The sequence below is a fragment of the Drosophila grimshawi genome, unplaced genomic scaffold (genome assembly GCF_018153295.1).
Source record: "Drosophila grimshawi isolate 15287-2541.00 unplaced genomic scaffold, ASM1815329v1 contig_44, whole genome shotgun sequence".
NCBI lineage: Eukaryota > Metazoa > Arthropoda > Insecta > Diptera > Drosophilidae > Drosophila > Drosophila grimshawi.
This window is the reverse complement of record NW_025063240.1, coordinates 20980148-20999441: the sequence shown is the minus strand read 5'-3', so window position 1 is coordinate 20999441 and position 19294 is coordinate 20980148. Positions and strand designations below refer to the sequence as shown.

Here is a 19294-nt window from a genome sequence, read left to right as displayed (position 1 = left end):
ATCTAGAAAGAGAAAAAAATGATGAAACAATTTGGTTTATTGTTTTTGCTGTTGCTGCCACTTGAGGCGGAAGTGCGCCGAGCTAACAAACAATGCCACAGGACCTAAGAGGATGCAGCCAGATAAAGCCAACAGCAAATCGACGAGCTGATAACCGTGTAGAGGTGGGCGGTGGTGTGGGGAGGAGTTTGGTGGATATAGGGATGGGGGCATTGCTTGAGCTTGAGCTGCTATTGTTATGACTGCTGTAATACGCTTTGGAGCAGATTACAATGTCTGATTACTTTGTTATTAATAAATACAAAAGCGTGCCACGCACACACACAAGCAATACACACACACACACACACACAGCACAAACACATACACAGCAGACCGCGGGCAACATCGCGTATACGCGCTTTCATTATCTGTCCTCATGTGGTGTGCATTGTACGCAAAACCGTTTATTAATAAACTGAGCCAGATGTGTGTGAGTGTATAATAGAAAGGCCGCCAATAAACAAAAAAACCACAACAACAACATCAAGTAAGAATGACTAGGAGATACCCTTACTCTTTTATATATATATATATACATAAATATATCAATTCTTTTAAGCACAGTTTCACAAAAGCAAATCTAGAATCAACAAAGGCTGGACGAAGTTAATTTCACATGAAAATACGTTTTGGTTAGCAGAATCTGTGCTTCTTTTTATAATAATGAAATTTGCACAGTTGATCAATAATATATATGATGTAAATATAAGCATGTCCTTTTATTGCTATGATTTGCAGATGACAAATGAGAACTTATATTCCAAATTTGAAGTCTCTAGCTCTTATTGACCTCCGCGACTGACTCAACTGTTGATCCTGATCAAAAAAATATATATACTTTATATAAATCGGAGCTGCTTCCTTTTGCCTGTTACGTACTTTGGCACAACTTTATTATACCCTTTTTACGCATATTAAATGACTGCAGAGTATAACAATAAGATTCAAAGGTGAATGCAGTTTATTTACCAATGTAAATACACCAATAACAATTCATATTCAATTTCCAACTTTTTGCTACTATTGATATTTGTATTGTGTTGACATTGAGTCAAAAAGTAATAACTGGAGATTTTTGCGAATTTAATGTAACATTTAATTTGATTTTGCTTTCTGCACACAATTTAATTGCATTTTAATTGCTTTTGGGAAAGTCCGTTCGAATGGGGATTTGCTGAAGTTTCAATTTAATTGAGCGTGAAATTATTGCTGTTTCTGATTAATATTTGTATTATAATTATTATTATTATTATTGTTGTGGTTGCTGCTGCCGTTTTGTTTGTGTAATATTTGCTGTGCTTGTCGTGTTAATTGTTTATTAATTTTAACTATAATTTCTTTTGCACGAAGGGCAATGAAAAAACATTATATTATTTTTGCGCTGCACAATGCATGTAAGTGATTTTTAATTTGAAAAGTATTTATGAATTCATTTTTGATTTGAATTATTTACTTTGCTTGTTGGTTCATTAACACTATTTAATTTAGCATCACTTTGGAATGATCTTTTGGAATACAGCAAATTGCTCATTTAAACGAGCATTATTTAAACTATTATTTTGCTTCAATGAAAATTCGTTTCAAAATTCATTTAACGCTTTATTTTTATTGCCTTCGATTTATAAATAATTTGCCGTATCATTTTAGTGTACCCTTTTTTGGGTGGGGTGGGGGCAGAGGTGTTGGTCAGTTACACATATTTGGGCACTTATCGAAACATTTGTATCTATTGCCACTTGAATGGTTTTTTCTGCTTTGCTCTTTATTGGCTACCTCTTTTCAAATGTGGCCCGAAACGCTTTTCATCCCGTTTTCACGATAACACAACGATTTTCTCGGTCTCGTTTGTTTCGCGTTCGTTTTGAAACCGCAACTGAGTTGAATTTTCTGAGGCAGTTGCCTTTTATACGCTTTTCCTGTTGGCTTCGTTGAATATTGAAGTGGAAAACACGACGAAAGCTTTTCATCGTGGAAAGCTTTCCATTTCCATTTGCACGTTCAATATGGCCAAAATTCAATGGTTTACAGGTGTTTGTTTTATGGGCTCCACAAAAATGCGTTTGTTGGCCATCGAGAACTCGGCTCCTTTGGGGCTGCAGTAAAAGCTGTTTTCTTTTTTAAATTGAGTCGTATTTATTTTCTTTGTTGCTTCTGGTTTTTGTTTAGTTTGTGTGCTATTTTTGGTTACGGGTCGCTAACCGCAACATTTGTTGGTTGTTGCAGCCAACTGCTTGCCACTTGTTGCGTGGCTTTCAACTTGGCCAAGAGAGAGACACAGACAAAGACAGAGAGAGAGGGGGAAAGGAGCGAACAGTCAGTCAATTTGTCAGTCAATTTATAAAGTCTGATTTTCAATTTTTAGCACATTCATAAATAATTCAAGTGCAAAGCATAAAATGATCATTTATATTGATGTTGTATTTGGCCAAAGAACCAAAAAATAACAGGCAAGTTTGCGAATTTTTGGCGATGCTCGACGTGAGAACACCCTAGCTAAAATATTAAGCAGTCCCTTGAGGAAATAAAACAATAAAAAAGAATCCATTCAGAGCGGCATCTTTTACAAGTTCAAGCAGAGACTTTTCCCATGTGACAAACTCTTTGGCCAAATAAAGCAAGCCTTTGGCAAAAGTTTGACACACTTAAAGCAGAGTTTGCAAAATGAATGGACCAAATTGGAAAATTGCAGCAGTATTTACAGAATGAAGCAGAAGAAGAAGAAGATGAAAACTTGCCTAATCAAAACAAGTGGATGAGGGCAAGAAAACCAATGAAAAACAATACAAGAAAAGGGACAACATTGTGTCAACCAGAAACACACACGTCCTGACAGCGCCAGGATTTTAAAGTGTAAGCGACAACAGAACAGACAGACAGCCAGACAGCCCGACAAATCAATTGTGAATCCTCACACACAGCCAGGAGTAAGAACGAGCGGACACATGGGAAATGATGTGGATGCGTTGGAGCTGGGTTAAGGATGATGAGAATGTGGCATGATGCGGCAAGAGTTTTGTGTTTTGGCATGCGGGCAGAGCAAAATGAAAACATTTTTCTAATTTCCTGTCATCAATATCAAATGAAATGTTATGAACACCACACGTCAAAATAAATACCCCTCCCCCAACCCACCGATTGAGCTGTCACATTTTATATACATATATAGATAGATAGACAATTCCTTTTATTGCAAGTGTGTAAAAATAAACAACAACAAATGTCGGTTAACAAGAGTTTTAGCGTCCGCCTACAATCTTAGTCGTCGGATGGCGCGATAATGATAGCCATCGTCGAGAAGGGCAGCTGATTCCTCGCTTTGTGGCACCTCGGCCACGACCACCTCATTGTCATCGAGTGGCGGCAGATATGCCTCAACCGGAGACGCAGCTGGCGCCAAATCAGGTATAATCTCTGGTGTGGCATAATGATAGCCATCGGCTTGCAGCACGCCCGATGGCTCAGCGAGCTCTTCGTGTGTTTGCAACTCAACGGGTGCTTCGGTTTCCAGCTCGGCGGGCTCAATGGTGGTGGTGATGGGAATGGGGGTGGTGGTTGTGGTTGGTGCCGGCTCCTCAGTTGTGGTTATGTCTTCCTCCTCGTCTGGTGGCAGGTATTCGTTGCTCACTTTCAGCTGCTCGGCGGGTTCCACTGCAGGCAGGTAATCACGTGGCGGTTCCAGAACCTGTGGCAAGCTCGCGGCATGCTGCTCCACGGGTGGCAAATACTCGCGACTAGGTATCGGTGGCAACGCCACAGGTGGCAAATATTCCAGCGGCAAATGCGAGACATCGCGTCGTTGCAGCTGACGCACGGTGCCAGCAGACACATGTTCAACTGCCACAAGCAGCATCCATCCAGAGACGAGGGACTTCAAATTCAACTGCTTAGAGTTGCATAAAAAGCTGGTTGTTCAATTTGTCACAAAAGTCAAAGTCGCAATGAAATCTTACCATTTTTTCTTTAGTGTTTAGTGTTAACTGAGCTGTTGCTGTTGCTGTGCTGTTGAAGCGTTGCGTTATGTTTTGACTGTTGAAATATCATTTGCTATTTATACGAAAAATTAGCAAGAGATTGCAAGAAGCGACGCGTTCGATGCGAACACGAACACAAATCAGTCAACAGCAACAAAAACACCAACAACAACAACAGCAACTACCAACGAACTATAATCTCAATTTCACACATCGATTTAGTTGCACTCTGACGTTGGGCTTGATTTCTCTGACGTTGGGCTAATTTGGACAAGTCGAAGTTTACATACCCTTTGCAGAAATTGATTCCATCTATCAATTACCACCAATTATAGTAGACATTTCTAAAAATTAGAAATGCTAACTGAAATCGTAAGTTTTTCCAATTAAGTTAAATGAATTTCTAAACTATGTAAAATGTTTGCATATGTGAAATCTTAAAACACAAATATGTATTAATAATAGAAGTAACTAACTAACTAAATAACTAGTAAATGAAGTCATCAATAGAAAACCACAACCCGGAAATTATACATATTATTTCTAAATTTAAAAAAACTCCACTCCTATTTATAGAAAATCTCAACCATAAATTTTAGAAATTTACTTGGGGCGATTTGTTTTTCTGGGTGTACTCTTAGTTTAGCTTAGAAGCTGACAGATAGTTCATGAATATATATAATCATACTTTGTAAGTTTGATAAGTCATAAATAAATAAATAAACAATCACAAATTACCTAAACACTTAACGCCAGCATCTTCCGCAACGTTAACAAAGTTCAAACCTGTTGCAACCAGTTCGCCAGCTGCACAGATCAATCGGATCAATAATTGTTCGATGTTCGATGTTCGATTGGTGTTCGAACTCCTAATCGGCTGCTTGGTTGCTGTGAGGCTTTCAATGGCACAATGGTCATTGGCATCTTGTTGTGTGTAGTTGATAGCCACTTCATGGCATGGCAGTCTATGTTTGTCTATTTACCTTTGAGCTCTGTTTTTGTGTGTTTGTTTATGTTTGCACGAGAGCTGAAGAATATCTATTTCGCACTCAATTTAAAATATACGTCAATATTGAATTTTGTGCGGCATTCACACAATAGCGCCGGGCGCACAGAGACGAACATTCTACAAACAAAATGTGCTGTTTGAAGACCGCATCGAACTTAAGACAGTTTCAATGTCCCGCAAACAACACACAAATCATAATAATATCATTTTCAAGGTCAAATGTAATTCGTTGTCTCTTTCAAGGCTTCATCAATACAATTACAAGTTCAATGATGATGCAGCACTTCTCTCTGTCTAGCCGGGATGGAAGAGACAGTGGGTCAGAATTGTCACGACACGCTGTTGCAACATGACGAGGCAATTCAACGCTTATCACACATGCGCCACTCTGTCTGGCGCTAAGCGGCTTAAAGTAGCACCACCACAATTCAAATTCAAAAAGATGACAGCAACATACACATAAAATTAGCAATTGTTTCAAGAATGAGACAATGCAGCACATTTCAATCAAATGCAATAAACCAAGCTAAGCCGTCACGAAATCCGTTTTGCTCATCAAAATATTATTTCAGAGCACACTACCTTAAATACGCACACACACACCCACACACACACACATATATAAATCTATAAAGCGTTTTATCTGATTTCCGCAATTTTCAGCGCGTGGCAAACAAACAAACGCAAAGAAAAAATCCACAAAAAAAAGCGAAGCAAAAAAGAAAAATGAAAGCATATACCATTTTTTCAGTGCTCCAATAGCTATCCAAGCTCTTGAGTCCCAACCCACCGCCTGCCACACCCAGCACTCCCGCCTCCCTTTTCCCCCAGAGTTCCCAACATGCTCAAATTCAATGTAATTTCTTCCATTTCTTTTTTGGTTCGGTTTTTTTTTTTGCTGGATTAGCAGAAATTGAAAACGAAACTCGAGTCGAATGCGGCTTTTATTTGATGCTGCGCTAAATACAAATCATAAAAAATATTTAGTTGAGCATTTTTAACTAAACAAGCACAGCCACAAATTGATAAGGGGAGCGAAGGGCACGGGGAGAGGCAGCAGTGAATTGGGACAACAGCGAATTGGAGGCAATGTTGATTTCCAATCGAAACGAAACGAAATGAATTTTACAATAAAAATCCGGGCACAAAAATGTTTGCGCCATTGCAACTGTGACCGCGAGGATAAGCAAAAATAAAACCTATCAAAATATATACACATATATATCATATATATATACACATGCAATCAGGAGGGGGAGGCGGTTGGCGGTGATTGGAGTGGAAAGCTCAACAACGCGTGCTGTGCGCGTTGCTGGCGAAAAACTAAAAAAATTTAAATAGAAAAACAACCAACAAAATATTTTCAACAGATGGTCAACAGATAAGACTCGAAATAAAACAATCTATATATATTCATATGCAATTAAAATAAATAGTTGAGTAAACTTCAACACCTTTAATTGGTGAAACCCACAAACAAGGTGTGAAACCGGAATGGGAAACGAAATTGAATCGGAATCAACAACTAATTCAATATTTGCTTGTCGCTTAAATACCGCAACTCGAGTGTCAACCGTGAATTGGAATAGAAATTGGAACTGCATTTTTACCGATTGAAATTCAACACTAGAATTGAAAGCAAAAAAAAACAGCAGGCCTACAATAAAATGGTTTCATTTGTTGCTCAAATAACAATTTCCCAGTTCCCAAGTTCCGCAAAAAATCGTTCTCAAATTTCTAATTCATTTATCTCCATCAAAACTGCAGCGATTTTTGAATTAAGGCATGTTTTGTCATTCAATTTAATATGTCATTTATATTCAAATGTTAAATTGTTCGAATTTATTGCGAAATTCCATTTGTAGAACCCAAAAACCAAAGAAATGCAATTACTCGAGTAATTGCAGCTGGTAATTAGAATTCCAGCAGCGATTCTTTCACCAAATCGAAAATTGCTCCCTGCTGCCTTTGCCTTGTAGTCCATTTACTGCCTTTCTCATACTGAATTTTGATTTGTGTTGATTTCAGAGCATCCCATTTGCATGCAGCCCTCGTATGTTTCTAGTTGCCACACACAAGCACACGCACGCAACTGTGTGGAAATACAGTTCACAGCAAATGCTTTTCAGTTCATGCAATATGCAACAGTTGTGGGGCAACAAACAACAAACAACAACAAACAAGACCAGGCAACAAACCAGCAGCAAATTAGACGCAGTTCACGTGACTGTCACTTTAACACATTACGCTCCAATTACGAAGGTAGGCAATGGTAAGAAGGGAAGGAGGGGTGGACGGTTAGGGGCATGTGGTACGGCTTAAAGTTGCGTGTGTGTAGCGCTTTCTGCATAATAAAATCAGTCGCAGTTTGTCCTGCTGTCTTCCTCAAAGCCTTGCCACAAAGGCACACAAAATGCAATGCATACTAAGCAGAGGCACGCAGAACTTGTGTCTTCACTTATGCAACAGGCAACAGCAACAACTTGCTGCAGGACACAAAAACACACACACAAACGCACACATATGCGTAGCATCATCAACTTAGGCAAAGCAATTTACGTGCCACAGCCAGCAAGTCAAAACTTAACTCAAAAGCTAGCTACCAAATGAAAATTTAATTACAACTTAAAGGGTTTCGGGTTCTACCAAAAAAGGCAGTAAGTCTGCTCTAGTCGAGAGTGCTCGACGAGGAGATATCCTGAACACAATACAGGAAATACAATGAAAAATTATGAAAATGTAATTTGTTTCTGTGTTTCTAAATTAATATCGTGTTTAAGTTTAGAAAGATATTGCTTTAAAATTGTGCTCTTATTTTATACACATGTTGAGAACAGATTCCGATTGTGCATTTCAATCGGAAAACTTGCGGCTTCGATTCTGGTTCCCTTTCCGGCTTGACGGCCTGGTTATTGATCAAATCAAATAAAGTTGATCGATTAGAAGACTTAGATTTCAAGTTGAAAGTCTGCGACTCTTAAAGTCTTAGATATCACCGCTCTCATCCTGAAAGAAGATGGACAGACAGAATAGATCAAGTCGAGATCAAGTATATAATACTTATGGGATCGGCGCTGCTTGCTGCTGCGCCTCAATATGCTGTGCCAACACTTCCTTATACCCTTTTGACACATTTTCAATGGCTTCAGGTCATAGGAGAAAGGACTCGCCCAGCTATCCTGTGCCAAGGATTATTTATTATATTTCAGTTGCGCTGCTGATTTGCGGTGCTTCCCTTTTTTGGCCGGCCTTCGCCCATTGTCAGAGTCAATTTAATTGTCTCAATTACGCGCTAAACGCTGTCGACAAGTTTTCAGCGCACAGCCGACCAAGGACCCTAACCCAAATCAAGCCAAGGTCATTTAAGGTGGGAGCGGGGAAGTGGAGGGGCAGTAGGTGTCTCCATTGTGACATTCCGCCAAGCGCCTTTTTGGCGACTTAATAATCAAGTGACTTGGCGAAAAAGTTAACGCAATTTTGTGGCAGCTTCAAAAGTTTCCAGCAACTCTTTGGCCACCCACAGCTTGGGTGAGGCGTTGCTCATTGTTGTTGCTGTTGTTGTTGCTATTGTTGTTGCCACGAGACTCCCTAAAGCATTTACACGCACAGTTGAATGCACTTTTGTGGCGCTCATTTGAGGGCATCTTGGGAAAATTAGAAAAGCGGCGTGAAATTTTAGCCAGGTGCTGTTGCTCCCACAAACAAAGAACAAAATAAAAAACTGTAAAAATGGAATTTTGTGTAGACTTAATGTGCTGCTCTTAAATTTGAGCAAACGCATTAACTGCTCTGCTCTGCTCTACTCTGCTCTACTCTGCTACGATGTTCTATGCGGCGTATACGCAATTTACCTGCTAAATAATTAAAAAGGAAAATTTTGCAATTTTTATGCCTAGTTGAGCAGAATATTTTCACAACGCCAGATAATCAAAAGTTTCCACCTTAACCCAAGAATTGAGCAGCGCATGTAAATTTTACAGTGCTGAAGGGTTAATAGGGTTAAGGGGGGAAGGGGGGAGTTGTGCGGCTAAACAACAGCCAATTCTGTTGTGCAAATATGTGGAAACTACACAAATATTGAACGGAAATATCCTGCGGCTTCTGACTGCCCCACGCTTGACGCGCTTCACAACCAGCCAGCAACTGAGCGGACGTGTTGGGGTTTTTGGGGAGGTGAAATCGTGACCAAAATGCCATACGGAATATCAGGTTACCTATAATACCCTACATTTTGTGTGGCCACGGAATTCGCTCATTTGACTCCTTTAAGCGTGTCAAAGCATCATGGTCGAGTGGGTGTATGAGTGTGTGTTGTGGGTGTCTGTGTGCCTATGTGTGTAGGTGTGTGCTTGTGTGTGTGTATGCGTTTGTATATTAATGCTGCCAGTTGACATTTATAATTTTACACCGAAACTAATTACATTAACTTAAGAGGCAGCAACAACGCTCAATAGAATCAGTTTATGTAATGCATATGTAAGTGCTCTCAGGGTGTGCGTGTGTATGTGAGTGTGCGTGTGTGCGTGTGTATGTGTGTATGTATATTTGCCTTTGTTGCTGTATAATAACAAGAATGGCACTTGGATTGTAATTTCCAATTAAGCTCAATTTAATGCGCAGCGAGGAGAACGCAAACAAATGAAACTGAAAATGTAACTGTAACTGTAACTGGACGCGAATATAATGAAAACGAAGGAGGAGCAAATAGAAGTAGAGGGGAGCAGAGAGGAGTAGAGAGGAGCACAGAGGACAAGTGAAGCACAGGCAGCCCAAGTAGAGGAAGAGCGTCAGCAATATGGCAAAACTACAAGAAAACGGCAAGCAGCGACTTGCAATTGTCAGTCACTGCCATTTATCTATGGTATATGAGTATTTATTGTAATGTTCTTGGTCGTGTGTGTGTGTGTGTGTGTGTGTGTGTGAGTGTATGTATGTGTACGTGCGAAATAAAATATAATTACACTGCACAAATGGAGCAAGGTCAAACAGGCAATTGAAGTTGGTGCTCAAGCAGCCTGTGTGTCAGAGAGCAAACACCCCTCTTGTTATACCCTAACAGAGGGTATTTCAATATTGTTAAACCATTTTTAACAATTTGAAGAAGATTTCTTCGACTCCATAAAGTATATATACGCTTGATAAGCCTCACTAGCCTATCTGTTTCTATGCAAGGGTATATAATATTCGGCGCGCCTAAGTTTTAACTTAAATTTTATTGTAAATTACACTTGAGAGAAGCTGAACGTTTGGCAGCTGTTGGTGCTGTAGCACCCTGTGCGAGTAAACAATTATGCTGTGCGAGTCAGTAAACACCCTGTGCGAGTCAGTTGCGGAAGTTCAACGACAATAGCAGAATATATTTGTAGAAGCAGAAACAATATATATATTTCAAGTAGGAGGTTAATTAACAATGGAATGGCCTAACTACGAACGAAGAAAATAAGGAATTCCAAGTATCAAGACTAAAGTGACACTCAACTAAATTACAATTCTGATAAAGTCGACAAATCTCTCAATTTTAGGCAGTCTCAGACTGAGATAACAGACTCAAATATTACATGCTCCACACACATTCCTCACAACCACATCCTACAGGCAATTATTCAATTGAAGTGGAAAGCTGACCACTTGATTTTAAAAGGAAGACCCTTAGGCAGATAGTTGCTGAGGCGAAAGCAATTAGGCAGTTGCAGCAGTCGGGCTGACGCACCCTGTTGCTTGAGAAGTACACCCTGTAGGCAGCTATTTATTGGCATACGTCAGTTGGGAAACTAATTAAAATGACAACTGCTGCTGCTAGGCTACAGTTTTAATTGAAAGCCATTTGGCTTCTAACAACTACAACAACAAGAGCAACAACATCATCACAGAAACAAACAAATAAACAACAAACACACACAGAGTCGTCGAGTCGTGCTCCTTTCGACACTCGAAAGTCCTCTCTGTGTTTGTGTGTGTGTTGTGTCTGTGTGTTTGTTGTGCTTCTCTCTGTTTGCCATTCAAATTGAATTCGAGTCAACGCCGCACAAAACTCACTTAAGCGACAATTGTTGTTGCTGTTGTTGTTGTTATTTCATATTATACATTAAAAAGTTGCACGGCAAACGCAAAACAAATGCCGAATAATTAAAAGTAATTGAAGATGAAATAAAACTTGAAATTGAAGACGCGTCGATTTACGGCAAAAAGGAAATCCAATTAAAAAGCATAAATCGTTCAAGTTTAATCCTCCTTCCTCCTTCTCAACTCCTCCTCAGCTGCTGCTCATCTCTCATTTGATCTAATTGAAGCGGAGTCATTATCCTGTCTGTGTTCTGTTCAATGAACCCAAAAGAAAAATCGAATAAAAACAGATGGAAAACTTCTGGTGCAGCTGCAACTCGCTAAGAATTCAAATGTAAATTAAATAGTCAACCTGCCAACCTCCTCCACCCTTCAAAAGGCAACCTTCTCCACAGTTTTGCACGCAAATTGCCATTCAGCGTAAACAGGACAAAACAAACAGGCAGACAAACAAACAAACCAACAAACTGACTAAAAGCAAACAAAAATCAAATTGTTATTGTTGCTCCTTGTGGTTCCTTGTTGACCCTTGTTGGCCTGCGACCATCTTTGATTCCCGTTTCGTGTTTTATTTGTCTTTACTTATTTTCATTTTCATTTGGTTTTGGTTTCTTAGAGGCTGCAACAGCGCGTTGCAAGGTGTCTGGGGAAATTAACAGTGCCTCAGGTGCGCCACAAGACCCCTCACCCCACACCCCGCACTCCACCCCCTCCATTTCTTTTAACCTACATGCTGTCTGATTTTTAATGAAATATGACTTTGTAGCAGGGCGACACCTCGCACCTCATCCCTCTCTTCCCGTCCAGGGAGAGCCATCAAAGTCAACCGCAAGAGGAGAATATTGCGCATACGCAACGTTGAGCACAGGCAGAGTGTAGACCAAGTTAATTATAACAACTGACTGCTCAGCTAATTGGGAGTACTCTGTAAACTCTACAATGTGCCTCACAAAGGACAAGCAACCTCTGTTAGCTGTATATCTCTATATATATATATATATATATCACAAAGGATAAGCATCCTTTTTGGTTCAACATCCTTTGGGCTGTGCACTTGGCTCCTGATTTGTACGCTTAGCAATTTTAATACTCTGATAGGAAAGGTGCAGGGGTGTATTGGTTTTGTGCAACGTCCACTGGGAGTCAATAAAATCAATAATCGCCAATCGATAAGGCCTAATATAGCAAAAGCCTACATATTCAGCATTTTAAGAGGCAAAGTTATCAAACTTTAAAGGCAGATTAGAAGAAACTACCTTCAAGGATCGGTATTTTACCCACCCCGTTCTGTGGCACCTGGTAATACTTTCTATGATGTCAGAGTATTTCGCAGTCAGATAAGGCCAACTGCAACATTCTCGCTTGTTTTTTGTATGCGCTTTGAAGCTGGGTTTCACCGAAAACTGTGTATAAATAGATTAATTATTATATTGCTTATAAGCATTACATATAATTATGCACAGGACATGGCCCGTTTTTCTGGTGTCCTGCTAAGTATCCTGCCTGCCTCTAATTGCTAAGCATTCGATTTTCGTTGGGTTTTTATTTAACACGCTTGAATCTAAATTGAATTTTAAATATGCATAGACAAGAACACTTCAACTTGGGGCAGGTGGCAGGTGGCAGATGGCAGTGGCAACGAACACCTGGCAGCCGAATCAGAGGGCATGACCCCACAACAAACAAGAAACCTGAGCACTGCCATCGATTTTTGGGCCCTTCGACTCGTTGCGGCGTCTTTAAAGTTTATAAATATTTATTGCTATATTTTTGGCAGTTTACTTTTGTTGTTCCTTTTTTTTGCGGCTTCCACACTTTGCTTTCCACAGCTAAATGTGTGCTTAAGGGAGTGGGTGGGGTTGGGGTCGCACAGCTGAAGATGCATTATAAATGGTGTTTGTATTTTCAAGTGGCACTTTTCATTTACAACTAAGTTTTGGCTATTTTGCTTGCAGCTTGCTATAAAACAAATTGTAGACCGAATTTTGATAGCAACAGGAAACTTCTACGTAACCATTAACTATATATATATAGTTAATCAGCATCAACAGAAACAACGATTTAACCATGCCAGGCTGTCATTCTGCAGCTGATCGCAGAGTCAGTAAGAGCTAAAGACTTCAATTAAGGCATAAAGAAAAATTAAATAAATATCTTTCTAATTAGATGTGCATCGCAATCATCAATATTATGCGCTGTAAGAATTTCAGAAAAATCTGTTGAGTTGCACAGAAGAAAATCTGGAAGTGAATATTTCCCAGTCGAGCCCTCTCGACTCGAACATTCTTACATTTGAAGCTGTGGATTTTCTAAGATTTCCGCCATAAACCAAATTTCGTAAACATTTTTGTAAAGTGCGAAAAACCAGAAACGATTGCCGTCCTATGACATTTTTACTTTGTCAATCACATTACGCTTTAACTGACAGCTGCTGAAATGGCTTATGGATTTATGTGTCATAATGTCACTAGATGTTTGTTATGTGTATTTGTGTGTGTGTGTGGGTGTGTGTTCTCATTGCTCATTCTAGCAGCTCATCAATTTTTCAATGGCTCTGTCAAAATAAAGTGATGTCTGCCACATTAGCTGTCCGTCTGTCCATCTGATTTGAGATGTGTGTTAACAAGCCATGGCTTAATTAGAATTCCTTATTGAGGACTTTAAACGCTTGTGAGCTTAACTGTCTGACTGTTAAGTTTAATGTCCAATTAATAAACATAAGGAGCAAACGCTACATATGCGCAACGCCTGAAGTGATTGATGACAAATAAGTAAGCGTGTCCTCGTGTTCGTGTCCTTGTCGCAGCAATTTGTTGGCCTAAAAAGGATTCTCATGTCTTGCTTTGCGGCAGCTGTAAAGAAGCAATTTAAATTTCGTGAATAGATTTGCCGAATCGATATGTGGCCAAACGAAAATAAACCCTTTTCTTTCGCTGCTGCTGCGGCTGCTGCTGGTCTTCCTTTTTGCAGCCTGCCTGCCAGCCTAAAATATATAAATATTTTAACTTAATAAATGCGGCATCAAGTCGCTGGCCGACAGCAGCCTGCGGTTGCTATCTTCTACAACTCGGACAAGTGCTGAGCACACAAGCATCGACAACATTTACATAAACCGGTCCACGACGAAGGACGAAGGACTAAGCACCAAGGACGATGAGCCTTTTGTTTGGCTCGTTGCCCTTTTCTCGTTGGCGCGCCAATATTTTCAAGTTTTTGCAATGCTCGCGGCTGGTCCTCAGTCTCGGCTACTGCTTGCTATGGAAGGTGGGTGCAGGATCTCAGGTTAACCTTAAAGCAGCTAATGGTCGATGAGCCGCTGGGAGCTCCTCTAAGCTGGTGCCCTTTTATCGCCACAGAAACTACAGCAACCGCAACCTGACAAACACACAGTCAAGCGGAAAGTTTCTCTACGGGTTTGGGGAGGGCAGTTAAATGCCAAGCAAAATAGACATAAAAATCGCTTTTAAATAAAATCACAAGTCAAGAGTGGCACACAACAAAAATCAATGAGGCACACAGAATTTATAGCACAACAAATTCGAGCTGTTGTTGCTGCCTTTGCATCAGATACCCTGTAAACGAGTAGACTGGGGAAGGGTAGTAGAAATGGTTTTGGATAAGGGTATTGAAAAGTAAAAGAAGAAGTATAAATGGTCGTAAGATAAACAAAAGTGAAAGTAGAAATAGCCGAAAAAGATGTAGAAGATGTGAAGAAAGTATAAAAAGGCATTGAAGTAATTAAAAGTAGAAGTAGAAGTGGATGCAAAAGTGCCAAAAGTAAATGGAAAATGGAAGCACAATTGGGAGAAGAATAAACAGAAAAAAAGTACAAAAAGCGAAGTGTTGATTTTACAAAACAAGGAAAAGAAAAATATGAAATGTCAAAGGTTAAAGTATGCAACAGTTATTTATCGACTTTTTGAACTCTTGAACATAAACCCACATTTTAGTTATATATTTATTTTATCATTTATTGATTTGAAGCATTTCAGATATATATCTTTTGCCTTTTTCTTGCTTGGTTAATATTCCATAATCCATATTTAAAAAGGGTCCTTCGAAGGAGAAGTGGTAAGAGAAAGTAAAAGTCGAAATGGCTTTGAAACTAGCAAAAGTAAGTAAAAACAGAAGCAGAAGTGGAAGTGGAAATAGAATTGGCAGAAAAAACAGTACAAAAAACTTTGAGTTTACAAAACAAGTTGGAGAAATGGATGAAAAAGAACACTTTAAACTATGCAGAAGATAATATTGAATTCGAAGACTTGAAATTAACTAAGTTTGTTGATAGGGATATAAAATATTATACATATCAGACAGACTCTCTCTATCTATCTTTATCTACTTTACTCTATTTTTCCCTGCCTCAAATTCCATGTCTAGCAAATGTAACTTTTAAAAGTAAGTAGATGTAATCAAGAAATATGACAAAAAGCCCTCCTTCTTTGAAAAAAGGATGAAAATTATAAATTTAATCTATGCAGAAGATATTTTAGACTTATTGAACTCATAGCCTCTCTCTTTATCTCTATCTCTATATATAACGTTTATTTTCCCATTTCTCTCTCTCTCTCTCTCTTAAACTATTTCGCTTTGCATACTCATAACACCTTTCTGAAGGATATTTCCAAGTCGAGCACTCTCTGTTTGTGAACCTAGTGCAATAAATTATGCTCCTTCCCACCAAGCAACACCAATCACACAGAAACACCATACACAAGCGAGAAGGAACATAAAACACGGCACATGAGTGGTTTTCTAGGCAAAGAAAGCAGCATAAGAAATGAACAAATCTGCTCCAGGCAGGCTGCCTCCTTCGCCTGCTTTCGACTTGGCCAGCAACAAGTTGGGGTAAAAAAATGTTGCTGCTGCTGCCTTTTAGGCGCCAGTGTGCGTAGCATGTGGCAAGTTGTAGCCGCCTTTTAAGCAGCAAAGAACAGCTAACGAATGATTTAGTTGTTAGGGGCAAAATGAAATAGGTAGCTGTCAGTAATTTTAAAGATCTGTATGTTTAAAATACAGTCAAATTTTCGTTTCTTTTGTTAGCATAATTTGCATGCGTCAAATAATAGACAGTTGCAGCTGCCACGCCCAACAGCCACGCCCGTTGCCACAGCCTTGACCAAATAGTTAATTAACAATTCCAGTTTCAGTTTTCACTTTTCGAATTCAGTTTGAAATTTATAAAATTACGTATACGCCGCATTGTCTGTGTGTGTGTGTTTTAATTATATTTATGACTATTTAATGACTATGGCACGGTATTTAAATTCAGATTTCGACAGGCAGCCAGCCGCCATCATAATAAATTTAATCAATAAATAATTTCCGCAACAAGTCTCTGATTGCAATTTGATAGCTGCCCAAAGACAGGCGCAGCGCACACACAGGACTCATGAAGGATTCGAAATGCATATTTAATATATTATAATTTGTTTTCATCTCCAATGCGACAGCCGTTGACAGTTGTTGACGTGAAGCGGTGAAGTGGTGAAGGGGGAAACATACCCAACGCCAGGCCAAGCGCCCACTTCAGTTTTTTGAGTAGAGCTCTTCAGTCTCATATATATATTGCGAGGCCTATAAATAACTGAAGTACTTCCGCACAGCTTCACGTGACGCCAAAAATTAACACCTCAACGGAAAAGAAAACAGTAAGAAGGCTATAGTCGAGAGAGCTCGACTGGGAGATACCCTGGCCTCAAGTCTTTACCTATTCATAATGGAACCGATGCTTCTGAACCGATGTAGCTTTAACTTATACAGATGATCGATTTGCGACTCTCTGTTAGGGTATAAATATGTGAATTCAGCAAAATACTCTCACTCCTACTACAATACAGGCAGTTAGACCGGTAGAAGTACATGCATTATACGCATTCAAGATACCCTCTTACTACTTGGCATGCAGAGTACAGCCTGTTGGAAAGGTCAAGTAGGCCAACACTCTGCTCTACTTGACATTGCAGGCAGAAGAGAAAACAAGTGCAAGGCAAAGGCAAAGACAAAGCCAAAGAAAAAGCCAAAGCCAAAGTCAAAGACCAATTCAAATACTCGAATTAGAGGCATGAAGACAGACTCAACAGCTGACGATGAGGCCAAAGCTGTTGCTGTAAAAGACCTGACCACGCAGTTTAATCTCAAGTGGCACTCAACGCGAATAGAAAAAATAGACGCAACAGTAACAAAATAAACTAGAAACACAGAGAAAAAGCTAAAAGTGCCTTTTTTGAAGATTTTTAATTAAGCTGAAGCTAAAACTGAAGCTGACGAAGACGAAGCGTGAGCCAAAAGCTAAGGCTGAAAAAGTTTTTTGGCTATAAATTCGACGGCGGACTACAGCAAAGCCATCAAACAGTCGCAGCAACTTTTAATTGCCAGACGCCGTTAACCCAAATCCGTTAAGCAAAAAAATGGTCCGACTTCAGCGAGGATTATGGGATATATATATACATGCATTAACCTTTGTGCTCTCTACTTATTTTACCTATTTCCAGAAAATCTTCTCGCTCAGCAGTGTTTTCACCCTGTCCGCTGTGGCCAGCGTTGCTTTGGCTGCACCCCAGGATTCGTCGCAGCTGCGTCTGCGTCGCGATGTCTCCGAGCTGCTCTCGATGGATGCCAGCGTTCCCTTGGAGTATGTGCCGCCGGCAATGGATTCGCTGCTGCCAGTGGATGGAGAAGTGGAGGAGCCGAGTGCAGTGCGCGGCGAACAGGGATACGAATATCGCACTGTGCGTCGCCTGAAGCTGCGTCATCGCAATCGTCGCGATGTTTCCCATCTGCCTGCTACCCAATATCTGCCGCCGCCAAGCAACAAGTATCTGCCGCCAGGAGCAGAGGGAGCCCCAGCTACAGCTCCAGCTGCTGCTCCTGCTCCCATCGATGATACCGAGGAGGTTGTCGCTGCCGCTCTGCCCAAGGTGGCACGTGACTATCTGCCGCCAGTCAGCACTGAGGCAGCGCCCCAGCTGGAAACTGAAGCGCCAGTCGTCGTCGAGGAGGAGGAACAGCCTCAGGCAGATGTGCCCACAGCTGAGCTGCGCGACGATGGCTATCACTACAAGCAACCCATGGAGGACATGCAGTTGCAGCTCAAGCAGGCCGCTCCAGAGTATCTGCCACCCCTTGGAGATGAGGTCGTAGTCGACGGACCCGTCGATGGCGAGAGCGCTGTCCTCAACAGCGATGGCTATCAATATCGCGCCATTCGCCGTTTCAGATTCTAAACTTGGCAAACTTGGAAATCGCTTTGGTTTTGTCATTCTTTTTTGTTGAAGTTTTGTTCCTTGAATAAAGCGCATCTTTTATTGCAGCCAACAAGTTGTTTTCATTTTAAAGCTGCTCGCTTTTATATCTTCAGCACTTTATGTCCCTTTTCTATTGAAGTAGATTGTGTGGTTCAAGTTGCGTATACGCAACAATCTTTTACTTATTTTACTTTACTGCTCGGTCCACTTGTTGCACAGCTTTCCTTACAGCTTACTACACTCAGAAAGAAGTCGACCCAAATTTTAGAGAGGCTTGCCCTAAATCAACAATCCCAAAATTATGGCAATTTCTTTATATTTTTTTAATATTCTCTATTATTCATTTTAAATACGTATAAATACAAACCACTATTTTTAGAAGAATATAAGTTTATTTCATAATCTATTCTAAATTTTGCAAAAACTTACAGCGAGTGTTTTTCGTGTGTATATTCACAGCCTATGCTCACGTTGCGTATACGCAATTCGTGCAATAGGCGAATAGAGGCGTAATTTTAGTTTAGTATTTATTTTACTTACTTCGCCAACTTGTTGCTTGGTCTTATCCTATCATAAAAGGACTCTTTATTGTAGACCCAATTAGTGAAAGTTATATACGACTCTTGGCTTGATAGCTGATAGCCTTTCTACCCCATTTGTAATCCAGTAGGAAAATCGTGTTGAGCCATTTAAGTTTATTTTATATGCATATTAATGCCAACGCTAAGAGTTCGTTGCCATGGCTGCCTTTAAGGCTTAATTAATGCACTTGCGCGTTAATTCGACTCAACGGCAACAGCAACAGCAACGGCAACAACAACCACAGCAACAACCACAACAACAGCAACAACAACAGCCACAACAACAACCACAACAACAGCAACATGAAACATTAAGTGAGCACTCAAGATAAATTACTTTGGCTGATATCTCTTGCGCTTTCTATCTCTCTCTCTCTCTCT

The 19294-nt window shown here is 40.1% G+C and overlaps 2 protein-coding genes across 2 annotated transcripts; one reads left to right on the top strand and one right to left on the bottom strand.

The window, feature by feature from the left end:
* Positions 1-3228: 3228 nt before the first annotated feature.
* Positions 3229-3917, bottom strand: LOC6558789 (diacylglycerol kinase kappa). The gene has a single exon (XM_001983402.3). The coding sequence runs from the start codon at positions 3890-3892 to the stop codon at positions 3290-3292; it is 603 nt and encodes a 200-aa protein (XP_001983438.1). The 5' UTR covers positions 3893-3917; the 3' UTR covers positions 3229-3289.
* A 13232-nt stretch (positions 3918-17149) lies between these two features.
* LOC6558655 lies at positions 17150-18311 on the top strand. Its single transcript, XM_032743092.1, has 2 exons — positions 17150-17263; positions 17580-18311. Exons 1-2 carry the CDS (start codon positions 17150-17152, stop codon positions 18309-18311), a joined length of 846 nt encoding a protein of 281 aa, XP_032598983.1.
* Positions 18312-19294: the final 983 nt, after the last annotated feature.